The 18,025-nt window shown below is 33.1% G+C and overlaps 1 protein-coding gene across 1 annotated transcript in view; it reads left to right on the top strand.

The window, feature by feature from the left end:
* Window positions 1-18,025, top strand: part of BRCA2 (BRCA2 DNA repair associated) — a 69,267-nt gene that overhangs the window by 12,765 nt on the left and 38,477 nt on the right. Inside the window, exons 8-12 of the mRNA XM_081302726.1 lie at window positions 1,173-1,222; window positions 2,780-2,891; window positions 3,678-4,763; window positions 6,541-11,442; window positions 14,100-14,195. Of these exons, the coding sequence (XP_081158852.1) occupies window positions 1,173-1,222; window positions 2,780-2,891; window positions 3,678-4,763; window positions 6,541-11,442; window positions 14,100-14,195 (6,246 nt within the window). The remainder of the gene's footprint in view (window positions 1-1,172; window positions 1,223-2,779; window positions 2,892-3,677; window positions 4,764-6,540; window positions 11,443-14,099; window positions 14,196-18,025) is intronic.

Genomic DNA, 18,025 nt, shown 5'->3' on the forward strand with positions numbered 1-18,025 from the left:
TTTTAAAGAAGTCATTGGGCTGAATCATTGTCCCTCATATTGCAGAGCATGACCCATTAGTTGTTGTGAAATTAATTTTCTGAGTCACATACTTTTTCCCTTTTTTTTAAAAGTGCAACAAAAATAATAGAAAACTCAGAGTGTGCCAGGTATAGTAGCACATGCCTATAGTCCCTCAGGAGAATTGGGAGGCTGAGGAAGGAGGATTGCAAATTGAAAGCTAGCCTAGGCAATTAAGCATGATCCTGTCTCAAAGTATAAAAACAAAAAGGTTTGGGATGTAGCTCAGTGATAGAGTGCCCTTGGGTTCAGTTCCTAGTAGCAAAAAGAAAAGAAAAGAAAAATAATAGTACATCACATATAGTTAAAGTTGCCAGTTTAGCAAGTGAAAAATACAGTGTCTCCAATTAAGTTTTAGGTAAACAGTTAATAATTTTTGTTATGTTACTTCAAGGGACATACTACTAATAAAAAATTATTCATTGTTTATTCTAAAGTCCAAATTTAATGAGATATCTTGTATTTTATCTGGCTCCCTTAAAAATAGTAAAGCTTGTTTTATAAAACTTACATGTTTGTATGTGTATGCACAGTCATGATTTATATATATGTATACATACACACTAAATGTTTATAAATATGTATGCATATATGTGTATGTATGTGTGTGTATATATATATATATATATATATATATATATTTAATACATTACTATGGATTGTATTCAAGTCATGAGTTTGTTACAAAACCAGAATTTTTTGTTGTTGTTCTAGCGAAACAAACATTCCATATAGATTCTTTGTTAGCTGGAAGTGATTTGACTTTCTTTCATTGTGTACATGAAATAATTAAGGTAAAAAGCATTTGAAAACTGAGTATTTAACATGCAGTATGCCTTTAGGCTGCATTATTGCTTAAATAATGCTAAAGTTTATAAGCTTTAGTTTTTATGTCATGATCTTGCAGCTTCATCTGATTTTCTAAGTCACTGTGGTATAGTTGTAAGTTAATTTCTAATTATTATTCTTGGGTCAATTTGTTTTATATGTGTCATTTAGTCAAATAGTGTAAGGTCTTTCTCTCTTTGGTTTCTAACAAAACATAAATTTTTGCATGAAGTTTAGGGTATAATATAAATATAGTATAGATAAATTGAATTTTTATTTTACAGTCAAAGATGAGGAAGCACCTGAAACTGTATTTCCTAATGATACTACTACTGTAAGCAAATGTCTTTTATTTATTATTTTTTTATTTGTTCTAAGTAGTGATACATGACAGTAGAATGTGTTTTGATACATTGTACACAAATGGAGCACAACTTCTCATTCCTCTGGCTGAACATGATGCAGTCATACTAGTAGTGTAATCATACATGTGTATAGAGTAATAAAGTCAGTTTCATTCTGCCATCCCCATACCCCCTCCCCTCTCCTCACTCCCCTTTGTACAATCCAGAGTTCCTTCATTCTCCACCCCCACCACCCCCAACCCATTATGGATTAGCATATGCTTATCAAAGAAAACATTCAGCCTTTGTTTTGGGGGGGTTGGCTTATTTCAGTTAACATGATATTCTCTAGTTCCATCTGTTTACCTATAAATGACATAATTTCATTCTTTAAGGCTGAGTAATATTCCATTGTGTAAATGTACCACATTTTCTTTATCCATTCACCTGTTGAATGGCATCTAGTTTGGTTCCATAGCTAAGCTATTGTGCTATAAACATTGATGTGGCTGCATCACTACAGTATGCTGATTTTAAGTCCTTTGGGTATAAACGGAGGAGTGGGATAATTGGGTCAAATGGTGGTTCCATTCCAAGTTTTCTGAGGAATCTCCACACTGCTTTCCATAGTGGTTGCACCAATTAGCAGTCCCATCAGCAGTGTATGAGTGTGCCTTTTCCCCCACATCCTCGCCAACACTTACTGTTGCTTGTATTTTTGATAATTGCCATTCTGACTGGAGTGAGATGAAATCTGGGGGTAGTTTTGATTTGTATTTCTCTAATCACTAGAGATGATGAACATTGTTTTCATGTTTGATGATCGATTGTATTTCTTCTTCTGTGAAGTGTTTGTTCAGTTCCTTAGCCCATTTATTGATTGGGTTATTTATTTTCTTCGTGTTAAGTTTTTTGAGTTCTTTATTTATTCTGGAGATTAGGGCTCTATCTGAGTTGCATGTGGTAAGGAATTCCTCCCATTCTGTAGGCTCTCTCTTCACCTTATTGATTATTTCCTTCACTAAGAAGAAGCTTTTTAGTTTGAGTCCATCCCATTTATTGATTTTTTTATTTTACTCTCTGTGCTTTAGGAGTCTGGTTAAGGAAGTCACTTCCTAAGCCGACAGTGGAAATTTGGTTCTACTTTTTCTTCAATTAGGTGCAGAGACTCTGTTCTAATGCTTAAGTCTTTAATCTACTTTTGAATTGAGTTTTATGCAGGGTGAGAGAGGTTTAATTTCATTTGCTACATATGTATTTCCAGTTTTCCCAGAACCATTTGTTGAATAGGCTATCTTTTCTCCATGAATGTAAGAAATGTCAAATTAATTATCCTGTTGAAATTGCTAATAATTTTAGAATGCCTTGAATAATTTTTGCCCTGCATTTTTCATTCCTAATTTATAATTTGCCTAAGCCTTTGAGAAAGTCTCTAAACCTGATTCTGTATGTAATTTCTTTGATTTCCTGAAAAATTTCATGTAGCATTGAAAGTGTTTTATACTAGTGAATTTTTAAAACTTTTTAACTTTTTTTTTTTTTTGCAGATTTTGAAAAGCTATTTTTTTAACCATGATGAAAGTGTGATGAAAAATGATAGATTTAGTCCTTCTGTGACTGACAATGAAAACAAAAATGAAAGAGAAACTAGCCATCATGGTAAATCTTTTTGTTTAGTTGAATTTATTTTTAATGGACATCATTTCTCCTCTTTTCCTAAGGAAAAAACCTTGCTTTTCCTTTCTTGACTACTGAAGTCAAGATAATGAAGGCAGAAACTACCTGAATTTAGATGACAGTACTTAAGCAAAGATGGTACTATTCAATATGTTGTAACACAGAAACAAAGCCCCCTGTTACTCAAAATTTTCAGAGAAAAGAAATAGGATTTATAATTATCAAATATGGAGTAATTTTTTTCTAATTAGAAAATAAATATAGTTGTAGATATATCACAAGTTACATAAATATATACAAAGTTACATGGAATATTGCTTTTTACTTAGAATGTGTAAGTTTGTACAAATGGATATCTGTGTCTAGTATTATGTATATAAGTGGGTGTGTATGTGTAATAAAATCAGATCTTACTTTCAGTTGTTATAATACACCAAAATTGACTTGTAACATCTGGCTCGAAATTTCTTAGCATATTAGATTGACTAGATAGTAAAATTTTAAAGGTGAGCTTTAATTTCCTAGAACTGGTAAAGAAAGATTATTAGGGATTGACATGAATAAAGGACTTATTCTTCTACCAGAAGAATAAGGGAAAGCTGATTTGCCAAAAAACTAGTAGCAGCCATTACTGAGAATAATAATCATTTACTGAATTGTGTATTACTTAATATATATTATTCCTGAGACAGTTTCTGAGAATTAATATAAATTGTATGGTTATTTTATAAAATGTCATTAATGTGCTTCTGTTTTAAATTTTAACAGGATTGGGGAAAATGCTAGGAAATTCATTTGGTAAAGAAAATAGCTACAAAAAACACGTTGGAAAGTCAATGCCAACTGCGCTAGAAGATGAAGTACATGAAATAGTTGCAGATATTTCTGAAGAAGATAGCTTTTCATTACATTCTTCTAAATACAAAACAGGAAATCTACAAAGAATAAGAATGGGCAAGACCAGGAAAAAAATTTTCAGTGAAACGAGAACTGATGAATTCAATGAAGAAGCTGAAAAACAAATGAAAGAAAATAAACACTTTTTTGCATCTGTAATAGAACCAAGTGGTAGTGGTCCTTTAGATTCAAATATAACAAACCAGAAGCCCGTTGGTAATGAAAGTGACAAAATCTCTAACGAAGTTGTACCATCTTCAGGCTGTGAACAGTCTAAGCTAACCTTCTCAGATCTAAATGGAACCCAGATGGAGAGAATACATCTATTGCATATTTCTTATGACCAAAATAATACAGAAAAAGACTTAATAGACACCAGGAAAGAATGTAGTAGTTGTATTATTTTAGAAAATCCTTTGCCACATACTTCTAGTTTGCCAAATTCAAAAAAGATATTAAATGAGAAGACACTGGTAAATAGGAGAGTTGAGGGGCAACATCTCGAATCTCATGAAGACTCCTTTCTTGCAGCAACCCATGCACCATCTGAAATTTTTCCAGTAGTTTCTCCATTTCAGGGTATCAAAAAGTCTATATTCCGGACAAGAGAACCATTCTCAGATAATATGACAAATCAAAATTTTAAAGAAGACAGTGAAGCCTATGAAAGTGGATTGAAAATACATGCTAGTTGCTCACAGAAGGACGATTCTTTTTGTCCGAGTTCAGTTGATAATGGAAGCTGGCCGGCCACTATCTCACATACTTCTAAACATATGGGTTTAATATCTACTTTGAAAAAGAAAACAAAAAAATTTATTTATGCTATAAATGATAAAACATCTCATCAAGAAAAAGAAATACAGAAAGACCAGAAATTAGAGCTAACTTATTCTGCAGCCCAATTGGAAGCAAGTGCTTTTGAAGCACCACTTACATTTACAAATCCTGATTCAGGTACCTGTATTATTATTATTTTCCAAATAGTGCATCTGGTTTTTTAGTTTTGAGTTTTGTTTTGGTGTTGATGGACCTTTATTTTATTTACTTATTTATGTACAGGGCTGAGAATTGAACCCAGTTCCTCACACATGCTAGGCAAGCACTCTACCACTGAACCACAACCCCATTCCCTAGCACATATGGTTTTATGGATGGTGTTCTCTTGAGAACATGAACTATGTAAATTGCATTGATGTTTTGTTTTTTTTTTTAAACTGTCTGCTTTCCTTCTGTAGTTCTTTTAGATCTTTATCTTATATGCAACCCCAGGCAGTATCTATTTACATTATTGTTAGAGGCTTTTGATTACCTATATTTAGGATCATTTCATTCAAATCTGTTTGATGAGTTTGCACAGTATATATATACATACATGTATATGTGTGTGTGTGTGTGTGTGTGTGTGTATAAAACCACCATCACTTTTTTTCCCCCTTTTTTTTTTTTTTTTTTTTTTTTGTAATAGTGTCTCACTTTGTTGCTCAGGCTGATCTCAAACTCATAGGCTCAAATAGTCCTGCCTCAGCCTCACAAGTAGCTGGGACTATAGGCATACACTGTTATAACCCACTCTATCACTCTTGAGATAGCTTTGGATACATAAACATTAAGAGCCTGTCTACTTAATTACTGCTTTAATTTTTAAAGTGTTTTATTATATGCAAGTAATAATGTGGTACCACTTTACTCTGTTTTCTATAAAACATACCAAAACTAGAGAAAATCCTAATTGCTACCTAAATTTAAAGTAGTCCTAAAATAATTATTTTTGTTGTTATTAGTCTTAAATATTTGGAGATTGCTTTAAATTATTGCTGTATTTCTGGGTCTCCAAAGTGTACACAGTGAAACTCTTGCTTTAGCAACAAATAGTTCACTTAACAGTAACTGTATATTAAAGAAGCAATTTTAAAGAAGGAAACAGGGCATCCACCTGTAGGCCCAGCTACTTGAGAGGTTGAGGCAATAGGAATGTTTGAGGCCAGCCTGAACAACATAGTGAGACCCTGTCTTACCCTATAAGAAAATGTTAATGGGAGTGATATTGAAGTACAGAAGAACCATTTGATGTTTAGGTTAAATTTCCATAGAAAAACGTTTGATGCTGTATGTATCTGAGTTAAAGCCAACGAAGTAGTTGGTATATAGTAGTGGTCACTGATTAAATGAGGTTAAGAACTTTGACTTACTAATAGGAAATTCAAAGACTCGAGAAAACAAGTTGAACAGAACAATTCAACTCATTTATCTTTATAGTTGAGATTAGAATATCTTTTGGGGCCTTCTTATATAGACCCTGTTTTTTAAAAATGTTTTGGTTTTTTTGTTATAAAACAATTAAGGGTATGGTTTCTTTTCTAATTCCTCTGCCCTTTATATGTCCTACTACACCAATGTTAACAATGACTTTTTCCCCATTTTTCAATAAAAATTAATATTATTTTGAAATTTTTTTTTTATTTATGGTAGCTATTTCCTTGAACTAGATATTCATCTTGATTGAGTTGATACATATTACTAAAAATAATACCTAGACCCTATTTATCTTTAGCTGGAAAATATAATGACTTCAAAATAGTATTTAGAATTTTGCTTTAAATCTGACATTCATGTTTTGCTTTTATGTAATTCTTGATTTAAATACCACCTTTTTAACTTAGTGAAAAATATTTATTGAATGTGATTATTAGTACTTTAATTTTATTTTGTCACTTTGTGTTCTTACATTTAGGTTTATTGCATTCTTCTGTCAAAAGAAACTATTTACAGAATGATGCTGAAGAACCAACTTTGTCTTTAACCAACTCTTCTGGGACAATTCTGAGGAAATGTTCCAATAATCAAGATAGTTATGTTAATACAATAGTATCTCAGGATCTTAAAGAAGGAGAAGTTCATAAAGAAAAAACGCAGTCATTTATAGCCCCAGAAACTGATTTTCTGTCATGTCTGCAGGAAAGACAGTATGAAGATAATGCAGAAAGCCAAAAAGTTTCAGAGAAAAAAGAAAAGGTCTTGGTTGCAGCATGTCACCCTGTAGTACAGCATTTAGAAGTGGAATCTGGCGGCATTCACTTTCCATCACAGAAAGACCTTTTAGATGATGATAATACCAATACACTTTTGTTAACTCCTAGCTCCAGGGATCCAGGCATGATTTCTAGAGGAAAAGAATCATACAAAATGTCAGAGAAACTAAAATGTAAGAATTGTGAAGGTAGTATTGAATCATCCAAAAACAGTCCCATGGAAAAATGCCAAGAAATGTGTTTTCTAAATGAAAATTCTAAAAAACCTGAGCTGTTATCTAAAAAATATGTAACCGAAGTATCACCTTCAATGAACATGCAATTCAACCAAAATACAAACATAACAGTAATCCAAAAGGGCCAAGAAAAAACTCCTTTAATTTCAGAAATAACTGTCAATCCAAACTCTAAAGAACTTTTCCCAGACATTGAGAATAATTGTGTCTTTCAAATAACAAGTGAAAGGAACAATCGTGTTTTAGGAAATACAAAGGAACTTCATGAAGCAGACCTGAGTTGTGTAAGAAAAACCTTTCCTAAGAATTCCACCATGGTAGTAGATACAGACATGGCTGAAAAACAAGTAGCTAACGTGTCTGTTTCAGACAGTATTGACTCATCAGGTATAGTCCATGATCTTACTGAGGAGAACAGAAATAGGGTAAAGCAACAGCTAAAAATAATTCCAGGTCAAGATTTAAGGTCAAACACCTCCTTGGCTATGAAATCAAATAGAAGTAATGGCTTTATGGACAAATGGGCAGGACCCTTAGATCCAGTTTCATATCATAATGTTGGAGGTAGCTTCAGAACAGCTTCTAATAAAGAAATAAAACTCTCTGGCCATGACATTAAGAAAAGCAAAATGCTCTTCAAAGACATTGAAGAACAGTATCCTGCTAGTTTAGGGTGTATTGAAATTGTAAACACCTTATCATTTGATAATCAGAAGAAACTAAACAAACCTCGTGTATCTGATTCACAGTCAGTTAATACTGTGTCTGCATATGTGAAGAGTAGTACATTTCTTTCTGATTTTGAAAATAATCATACAACCCCTCAGATGTTGCCTTTAAGGGGAGATTTTAATTCAAACCATACTTTAACACCTAGCCAAAAGGCAGAAATTAAAGAACTTTCCACTATATTAGAAGAATCAGGAAGTCAGTTTGAATTTACACAATTCAGAAAAACAAGCCAAATAATACAGAATAATACATTTGAAGTGCCTGGAAACCAGAGTGGCCTAAAGACCTCTTCTGAGGAATGGAAAGATGATGTTCATCAGACAATTGACACATCTGTTGCTCGGGTAGAAAGCAGCAAAAAATTTGAAGGTGCAGTTGGAGTTAAACAAAAGTTTGCTCATTTGTTAAAAAATAACTGTAACAAAAGTGCTTCTAATTACTTAACAGATGAAAACAAAGACTTTAGAGGCTTTTATTCTGCTCGTGGCACAAAACTGAGTATTTCTAGTGAAGCACTGCAGAAAGCTGTGAAACTGTTTAGTGACATTGAGAATATCAGTGAGGAGACTAATGCAGATCCTGGAAGTTTCTCTTCAAGTAAATGTCCTGATTCTATAGTTTCCATATTTAAGATAGAAAGTCATAGCGATGATAAAAATTTAAACAAGAAAAATAATGAATGCCAACTTACATTACAAAATAAGTTTGAAATGGCTACTCACATTTTGGTTGAAGAAAATACTGAAAATTACATGAAAAACACAGAAAATGAAGATAACAAATGTACTAATGACAATAGAAATACTTGTAAGCTAGAAGAATCTGATCACAGTGACTCAAGTAAAAATGATACAGTTTCTGGTCATAAAGATGAAAATGACTTGCCATGTACTGATCAGCACAATATAGATCTCAAGCTACCCAGCCAGTTTGTTAAGGAGGGAAGCACACAATTTAAAGAAAGTTTGTCAGATTTAACTTGTTTAGAAGTTGTGAAAGCTGAAGAAACATGTCATGTTAATTTTTTCAATAAAGAACAGTTGACTGCAGATAAAATGGAGCAAAATATAAAAGATTGTGGTATTTTTGATATATCCTTTCAGACTGCAAATGGGAAAAATATCAATGTCTCCAAAGAGTCATTAAATAAAGTTGTAAACTTCTTTGATCAAAAAACAGAAGAACTGAATAACTTTTCAGATTTCTTGAATTCTAAATTACTTTCTGGCATAAATAAGAAGAAAATGGACATTTCAAGACATGGGACAATAGACATGGTTAAAAACAAAATATTGAAAGAAGGTATTCCAGTTGATATTGACAGTCAATTACTGACTCTCCAGCAACAACCTGAATATGAAATAGAAAAAAACAAAGAATCTAACCTGTTGAGTTTTCATACTGCTAGTGGAAAAAAAGTACAAATTGCAAAGGAGTCTTTGGACAAAGTAAAAAATATTTTTGATGAAAAAAAGCAAGATGTCAGTAAAATCACCAGTTTTACTCAACAAGACACAAAGACCCTAAAGGACAGAAAGGACTGTAAAGGGTTTGAATTAGCATGTGAGATAATAACTGTTCCAAAGTGTGAAGAAATGCAGGATTCTCTGATTAATAATGAGAAAAAGATTGTTTATAATGAGCCTGGGGTGTTACCCCGGCTAAGTGATGATTTATATGGACAAACTAAACATCTCGATACATTAAATATATCTCTGAAAGTTAAAATGCATGAACATATAGAAAAAGAGACTACAAACAGTCCTACAGCTTGTCGCACCAATCAGTTTTCTTATTCAGCCACTGGAGATTCAGCTTTAGCATTTTACACAGGACATGGTAAACAAATTTCTGTGAACCAGGCTTCACTATTAGAAGCAAAACAATGGCTTAGGAAAGAAGAATTAGATGGTCAAGGAGAAAGAAATACTGCCAAGGCTGAATCTATAAAGGAATATGGGGGAAATCCTTTGTATGAAAATAGTTCAGACAGTATCATGACTGAAAAAGACAAAATTCATTTCTCTGAAAAGCAAGATTCAGCTTACTTAAGTAATAATAGCATGTCTAACAGCTATTCTGCTTTTTGTCATTCCAGTGATGTATATGATGATTCAGGATATCTCTCAAAAAATAAAAGTAGTTCTGATATTGAACTAGTCATGAAAGACAAAAAAAACACTAGTTTTAGAAAAGCGGACATATATCCACAAATTGTGAATGAAGATACTTGTGTACAGAAATTTGTGACTAACTTTTCACCTTGCACAAGTAAAGATAGAACTACTAATATGGCCATACCTGATTTCAAAAGTTTTGAGATAGGCCCACCTGCATTCAGTACAGCCAGTGGTAAGATAGTCTGTATTTCACGTGACGCAGTAAGAAAAGTGAAAAAGATATTTACAGAAGACCACAGTAATGTAATTAAGGAAAACACTGAGAATAAGTCAGATATTTGCCAAGGAAAAATTGTGAAAGCTTATAGTGAAGCACTGGATAATTTAGAGGATGTTATTTTTCCTAACTCTTTAGATGATGAAGAATGTATGCCTTCACATAAGGTTTTTACTGATATTCAAAGTGAACAAATTGTACAACATAACCAAAAACTGTCTGGATTGGGGAAAGTTTCTGAAATATCACCTTGTGTCAATTTGGAAACTTCAGATATGTGTGAATTTAACAGAGGGGAGCTTCCCAAGTCATTCTCTTCTACAAATGCTTGTGGGATTTTTAGCACAGCTAGTGGAAAATCTGTACAAGTATCAGATACTTCGTTACAAAAAGCAAGATGGATATTTTCTGAGATAGAAGATAATGCCAACCAACTCTTTTCCAAAGTATCACTTAAAAGCAAGGAAGAACATTCAAACCCGTTCACAAGAGAAAAAAGTACTATGGCACAAGCCCCCCCAAACGTACTATCACCCGGGAAAAGCTTTCTGTGTAACATAAATTCGTCTTTTTCTGGGTTTAGTACAGCAAGTGGAAAAAAGGTTGCAGTTTCAGAAAGTGCCTTACACAAAGTTAAGGGAATGTTAGAGGAATTTGATCTAATGGGAACTGAACAGACCCTTCAGTATTCTCCTACATCTAGGCAAGATATATCAAGAATGCTTCCTCCTCCTTGTATTGAAAAAAGAATTGTGGAACACTCTGTAAGCTCCAAAATGGAAAAGGCCTACAATAATGGATTTAACGATAATGTTGAAAATGCTTCTTCAGGAAATAATCACTGTGTTAAAGCGTCTCCATATGTCTCTCAGTTGAAGCAAGGCAGACAACACCTAGTATTAGGAACCAAATTATCACTTGTTGAGAACACTCATCTCTTAGGAAAAGAACAAACTTTATCCAAAAACATAATAGAAATTGGTCAAACTGAAACCTCTTCTAGTGTTTCTGTGAAAACAAATGTAGAAGTTTGTTCTACTTACTCCAAAGATCCAGAAAACTGTTTTGAAACAGAAGCAGTTGAGATTGCCAAAGCTTTTATGGAGGATGGTGAGCTGACAGATTCTGAACCACCAACTCATGCCAAACATTCTTTCTTTATGTGCCAAAAAAATGAGGAAATGATTTTGTTAAATTCAAGGACTGGAAAAAGAAGAGGAAATGCCCTTGTGTCAGTTGGTAAGTATTTTTGCCTTTTGTTTTGCCAAGTTCTGCCTTAAAAGGGTTCAGTTCTTAGTAGTCCTTCTGTGCTAGTGATGGGAGTATTAGACAAGCTAAGTATGCTTTCTCAGGCTTGTATGTCTAGTTTGGTGGAATGTGATTTGATTTGATATTTCTTAGTCTGTGTACCACAAAGTCATGTTTTGAGGGCCTCTCGATGTGTTTTTAGAGATTTTTAATAGTTATATTTGGGAAATTACTCTTGAAAGTTTGAGTTTTTCTAGAAAAGTTGAAATTCTTGTCTTCATATCATAACAAAGCCTGTATAATACTGTTTTCATATTTTTAGCAGACGTTCATACTCTGGCTCTTTATTTAAAGGTTGGTTTCTAATTATACTACTTACTGTATAATATGTACTATTCAGTTATACTCTTAGTTTCTCTGAGCCTTAGTTTCCATATTTATAAAATGCAAATAAGATCTCAGAGTAGTTTTAAAGAGAAAAGTATGTACCTAAAAGCTTTTAGCACTGAATCTGACACATGGTAGAGAGAGAGCATGTAATAGGTGTTGGCTCACTTCCTTTTTTTTGTCTAGGAAAATCTATAAACATTTACTATTAGCAAATAATGGTCTTAATGCTATTGTACTATGTTCTAACTTCTCTTTTAAAATGTATATCCAACAGCTTAGTTCAGCTATTAGTTAATTGGAGATGTAAGATTTTGTTGCTGTTGTTTGGAGGGTGTCTGGCTAGAAATAATCTTAAATTATTGAAACTATTGATTAGTTAAAGGAAATGTCAATCCTCACTCTACAACTCTTGAGTGGCTGATCCTAAATAACTAGCTCCTTTTTAAACTATGTAGACTCATAAAATATTTGCGTTATCAAAAATCTTAGACAGATGTGGTGTTGTACCTCTAATCAGAGCTACTCGGGAGGCTGGAGGATCTTAAGTTAAGGCCAGCCTGAGCAACTTAACAAGAGCCTTCAACAAAAAAAGAAAGTCTTGTCTAGCTCCTTCAGATAGCAAAGAAAGACACTGAAGCCAGTCAGTTCGTTTTAAATCATCCTACAGTTTTTAAAAATCAGGTGTTACCCAGGTCATATTTTATACAGAGTTTGCTTCATGTGCAAGTAGTAAATTTATAATACTTAAATGATTTGCTGTCCTTTAGTACAAAATTCAGAAGTGCATATACTTAAAAAGTAATCATAATTTTTTTGTGTGTGGAAGAATGATGACTTTATTTATAGCAACCCATTGCAGTTCCACATGTATATATAGGTTAGCCTCCTGCTGAGAAAACAACTCAGACTTCTAAATAGTCTTAACAATGTTACTATTTAATTTCCCTTACTTCTGTTACATTTACATATAGAGCTTTTTTCAGCTTCTGGTTGTTTCCATAGTACAAGTTCTTGTAAAACAACTAAACCACTTTATTATGATCTAACACCTGATAAAGCCTTGAATGGACATTTTTATTCATTAAATCCTACAAATTCATTCCCTGTAATCATCAAAAAAGCAAAGTGCTTCTTACCATATAATTTCAGCATGACATGGAAATGCATAACTTGAATTATGATTTCATCTTAGCCTCTGCAAGCTCTCTACAACTGAGCTATATCCTCAACCCAGAAGTGTTAATATTACTAGGGGCCAGAGATGTAGGTCAGTGGTAGAGCACGTGTTTAACATGTGCAAGTCTCAGAATCTAACCCCCAGCACTGCCAAAGAAAAATATAGAAGTGTCACTAATATTTTAGTGTAATTTGGTAATTTAAAAAATCTGTTCTCCCACTTATTGACTCCTAATTTGTGGACCCATATAATAAATTCGTCTTTGAATTTAGTGCCTACCCACTAAAAAGTTTATTTGAAGAAATTTTGTTTGTCCTTGTTGCCAGTAAACCTAGATTTACATTCAGTCCAGATTATTAAAAAGTGACTTCTGTGGTGTATGACAGTATTGTTTAAACTTAGACTCTATTAAACAGTGGGGGGTTTTTTTTGGTTTGTTTTTTGTTTTTGTAGCACTGGGGGTTGAACCCAGGGGCACTGTACCACTGAGGTACATCCCAGATATTTTGATTTTTTGAGACAAGATCTCACTACCTTTATCAAGGCTAACAAACTTGGTGGTCCTTCTGCCTTGGGGTTGCTGGGATTACAGGTGTGCACCACCCAATATACCTGGTTGAATAGCAGTATATTTCAGTGGTTAAACAGTAGTAGAAATTACTTATCAAAAATATATTTTCTCTTTCAAAGTAGAATGGTCACTATTTAAATTACAATTATTGGGCAAGGCACAGTAGTGCATGCCTATAATCCCAGCAGTTTAGAAGGCTGAGGCAGGAGGATTGCAGTTCAAAGCCAGCCTCAGCAACTTAGCAAGGCCCTAAGGAATTCAGTGAGACCCTGTCTGCAAATAAAATATAAAAAAGGGCTGGGGATGTTGCTCAGTGATTAAGCACCTCTGGCACTTCAATCCCCGGTACTAAAAAATAAGTAAACAAACAAATAAATAAATAATAATAATTATGTGTTTTATTTAACAGTGTGAAAAATGGATTATGGTTTTAAACTATGAATGATAGTCTTATAAACAGTAGAATGGATATAATTTATTTTACAAATGTGTGTGGAAAAATTTTTTTAGGAGAACCCCCAATCAAAAGAAGTTTGTTAAATGAATTTGACAGAATAATAGAAAATGAAGAAAAATCTTTAAAGACTTTGAAAAGCACTCCGGATGGTAACATTTGCTTTTTATTCATATCTTTTCCACCTCTATAGGTCCTATTCGTAGTATTCTAGTTATCTTTCTCAGTTCTTTTTGGTATATGTAACAGAAAAGAATTTATAGTATGGTTTAATTTTTGTATCTTATTTGTTTATTCTTATATGTTAAGCAGACTTTTCTCTCATAATACCTAGTATAATGCTGGGATTGTGGCTCAGTGGTAGAGCACTTGCCTAGCACACCTGAGGCACTAGGTTCGATCCTTAGCACCACATAAAAATAAATAAATAAAAAATAAAGGTATTGTGTCCATTGGCAACTTAAAAACAATTTAAAAAAATAATATCTAGAATAATAGGGATGTTGTGTGGAACCAGAAAGTGTGAAATGATTATATAATAATCACTTTTTTAATTTAAAAAAGCCATAAAAATCAAATTTAAAGCTATAGTAGTATAATAATTTAAAGCTCAGGTTCTAGAGTCCAGTCAGGATTTTGATCACCAGCATTTCACCAAAATCAGTCTTTTCTAAGTCATACTTCCAAATCCAACAGGTATTTCTTAGTCCTGTTTACCTGCATCTTTTAGCCCACTAGCCTAGTTGATCATCTCTCAGCCCACCATAGTCTCTTGGTTCTCTCCCTACAGGGTCACTCTTTCACAGTCATCTTTATGGTTCTTACTCTAAACAGGAGAGCCCCAGGGATCCTTAGATCTCTTCTATGTCTAAACTTTAGTGACTATCAGTTTTATCTTATAGTTTAGCCTGTCCCTGAACTCCATAGTCATTTATATGCCTACTTAATACATTTCTACTTGGATTACTAAATATGCATCTCAAAGTCACTGCCAAACTCCAATTTCATCCTGGCTCCAAACTTGTTTTGTTGTCTTTCCTTTTTCTAATACCTTTATTTTATTTATTTATTTTTATGTGGTGCTGAAGATCGAATCCAGGGCCTCACATGTGCTAGCACCCTACTGCTGAGCCACAATCCCAGCCCCTGTCTTTCCTTTTTCAGTAAGGGGCTGTGCATTTTGCCATTTAATTATATAAAAACCTCAATATTATTTTTTACTGTTTTATCAATAAGTTCTGTAGGTTTTATTTTCAAAAAGACAAGAATTTGCTGAGCTCAGTGGTAAAAAACTGGTTTTTAAATTCTTTTGCTCTTTATTAGCCAGTATTCAGCAAAAAAAAAAAGTTTATGTTAACAAATGAGAATAAGCTATATATATTACCAGTATCACAAAAAGATTTCCTAGGATCTTGTAATTTCCCTTCCATGGTGCTGGAATCATCTCTTTCTTTGAAGATCCTTTCAGTGGCTTATAAAAAGAGATTTGGGTGCTAGGTATGATATTGCTGCTGGTATTATTGGTTTTTGAATATTTATACCTTGGTTCCTAATAACATTTGCCTGCTTTATTTATTTATTATTTATTCTAATCAGCTGTACATCAGCAGAATGCTCTTTGATTCATTGCACACAAATGTTATTTGCATGTTTATTTGCTTTATCCTACGGCATTGGTTCTAGAACTTTTCTATTTCAGAATCTCTTTATAAGTTTAAACATAGAGGACCTGAGAACATTTATTTGAATGGATTATATCTGTTGATATATACCATATTAGAAATTAAAGTTGAGAATTTTTAATATTTGCAATATCATGCATTGGTCAAAGGGAAGATGTTAATTCACTGAGCTTTGACACATTATATAGTATTGATGACTTTATAGTGACATCATTGATCTGATCTGGAAAGTCTATTAGAAAACTGACAAGCTTACATAACCAATACAAGCTTTTTATAATTCTAATTTTCATTTAAAAGCTTGAATTTTTCCACTGGCTACAATATTGTCATTTCTTTTTCTTGATAAGCTCATTTCATTCATTTTTGAAAAAATGTTGCTGAATACCCAAGTCTGAATGACTACAGTTTGTTGACTATTCTTTTTTTTTTTTAATTTTTATTGGTTGTTGACTATTCTTGCAAGTAAAAATGCTTAATTCTTTGAAGAAATATCATGATTGTGTAGCTCAGCTCAATCATGACAGTGCATTTTCTTGAGACTGGTGATATTAAAGTATGTTGCAGAATACATGAGAAAATATGAATAACATCTCAGGATTATTATTATGACATTTTGACAACTTCGATCTCCTAAAGGAGATCCTCCTCCATAAAAGATTCTTTTGAGTTTTTGTCTTTAGATGTATCCTTAATACATTGTTTTTTGTTGTTGTTGTTTTATGGTACTGGGATTGAACCAGGGCCTTATGCATACGAGGCAGGCACTACCAAATGAGCTATATCCCCAGCCCCTTAATACATTTTTAATGTATTGGTAAGGATGTATAATCAAAGTACTGTTTTCAAATGTCAGTCACAATAATTCTATATATGCTTAGATAATTAAGTTAGATTTGTATCTATTTATTTTCTTTTTTCTTATTCAACATTTGAGTAAATAACATACAGTATTTCACAACATAATCCTTACCACCATATACTTGTCACATCCTGTTTTTTTAGTTCAAAACTTGGTTCATAACCTTTCATCGAATAATTGTCACATGGCATAATTCTGTTCTTCACGACATTTAAAAGGTGAACAGCAGCAATGTATTCAACACTGGCATATGGATGTACATTTGTCTTCTCGCACACTGCACATCGTGAGTCTGGAATTCTCAGGGCACATGCACTGTCAGCATATTTACAAAAGTCAACTGGCATGGTTTGTCTAGAGCACTGCAGTACTATGGGTAAACACTTCTTAGTGGTGCTGAGCACAGCATGTTAGATAACTAAACCACTGATTGCAGCACAGAATCTTGGACCCAGAAGATTAAGTTTTGTAGTTCATACTTCACAATACTGTAGTAAATTTTCTCAAGTATAATATTTCAGTTGTAATGCACAAATCAATAATCTGTTTACTTTTTTCAGACTAGAAAATTGTTTGCTAAACTGTCATGTGCATTGATTTAAACTATTCAGTTTTAACATATATTCACAAGTATTCCATGCATCCTAATCTTGCACCAGTTTAGTAATAAATGACTTTTAAGTAATACCAGTACAATTTTTACAAAAAAATCACATGATTGTCATACTCCATTTTTTTTAAAAGAGAAAGAGAATCTTTTTTTTTTTTTTTTTTTTTTTTTTTTTTGTAGATGGACACAACACAATGCCTTTATTTTTATGTGGTGCTGAAAATCAAACCCGGGTCCCGCCCATGCTAGGTGAGCGCTCTACTGCTGAGCCACAATCCCAGCCCATACCCCATTTTTTTTTTTGCCCCCCCAAAAATAAATAAATAAATAGCATAAATTCTGTGACTATTATGCAATGAAATACAGTATTTACATGGTTCATTTGCAAACACTATAGAAAGATATACTTGGAAAAGTCAGTTCTTCCTTATCACTCCATGTTCTTTACCACTTCCCCTTCCTCTTGGCTCACTTTTTTTTTTTTTTTTTTTTTTTTTTTTTAGTATCTTGGTGGTGTTGGGATTGAAACCAGGGCCTTGTACATGCTAGTGCTCATACCACTGACTGTGCCTTAGCCCTTGCTCACTTTTGAAATAGTTTTTTTTTTTTTATCCTTTTTGATGATTTCTTGTTTAAAAAAAAATTATGTGTTCTCACTGTCTTTCTTACTCAAAAAGATAGATAGACAGACAGACAGACTGCTTTTACTTAAAAATTTATTTGGGGATTACCCCTTAATGAGTATATAGAGATCTTTCTCATTCATTCTTATGGTTACATGGTACTTGATTGTATGGCTGTACCAGTGTATCCTAGCTTATTCAGTCA

The sequence above is a fragment of the Spermophilus citellus genome (genome assembly GCF_964194105.1).
Source record: "Spermophilus citellus genome assembly, chromosome: 1".
NCBI classification, from domain to species: domain Eukaryota; kingdom Metazoa; phylum Chordata; class Mammalia; order Rodentia; family Sciuridae; genus Spermophilus; species Spermophilus citellus.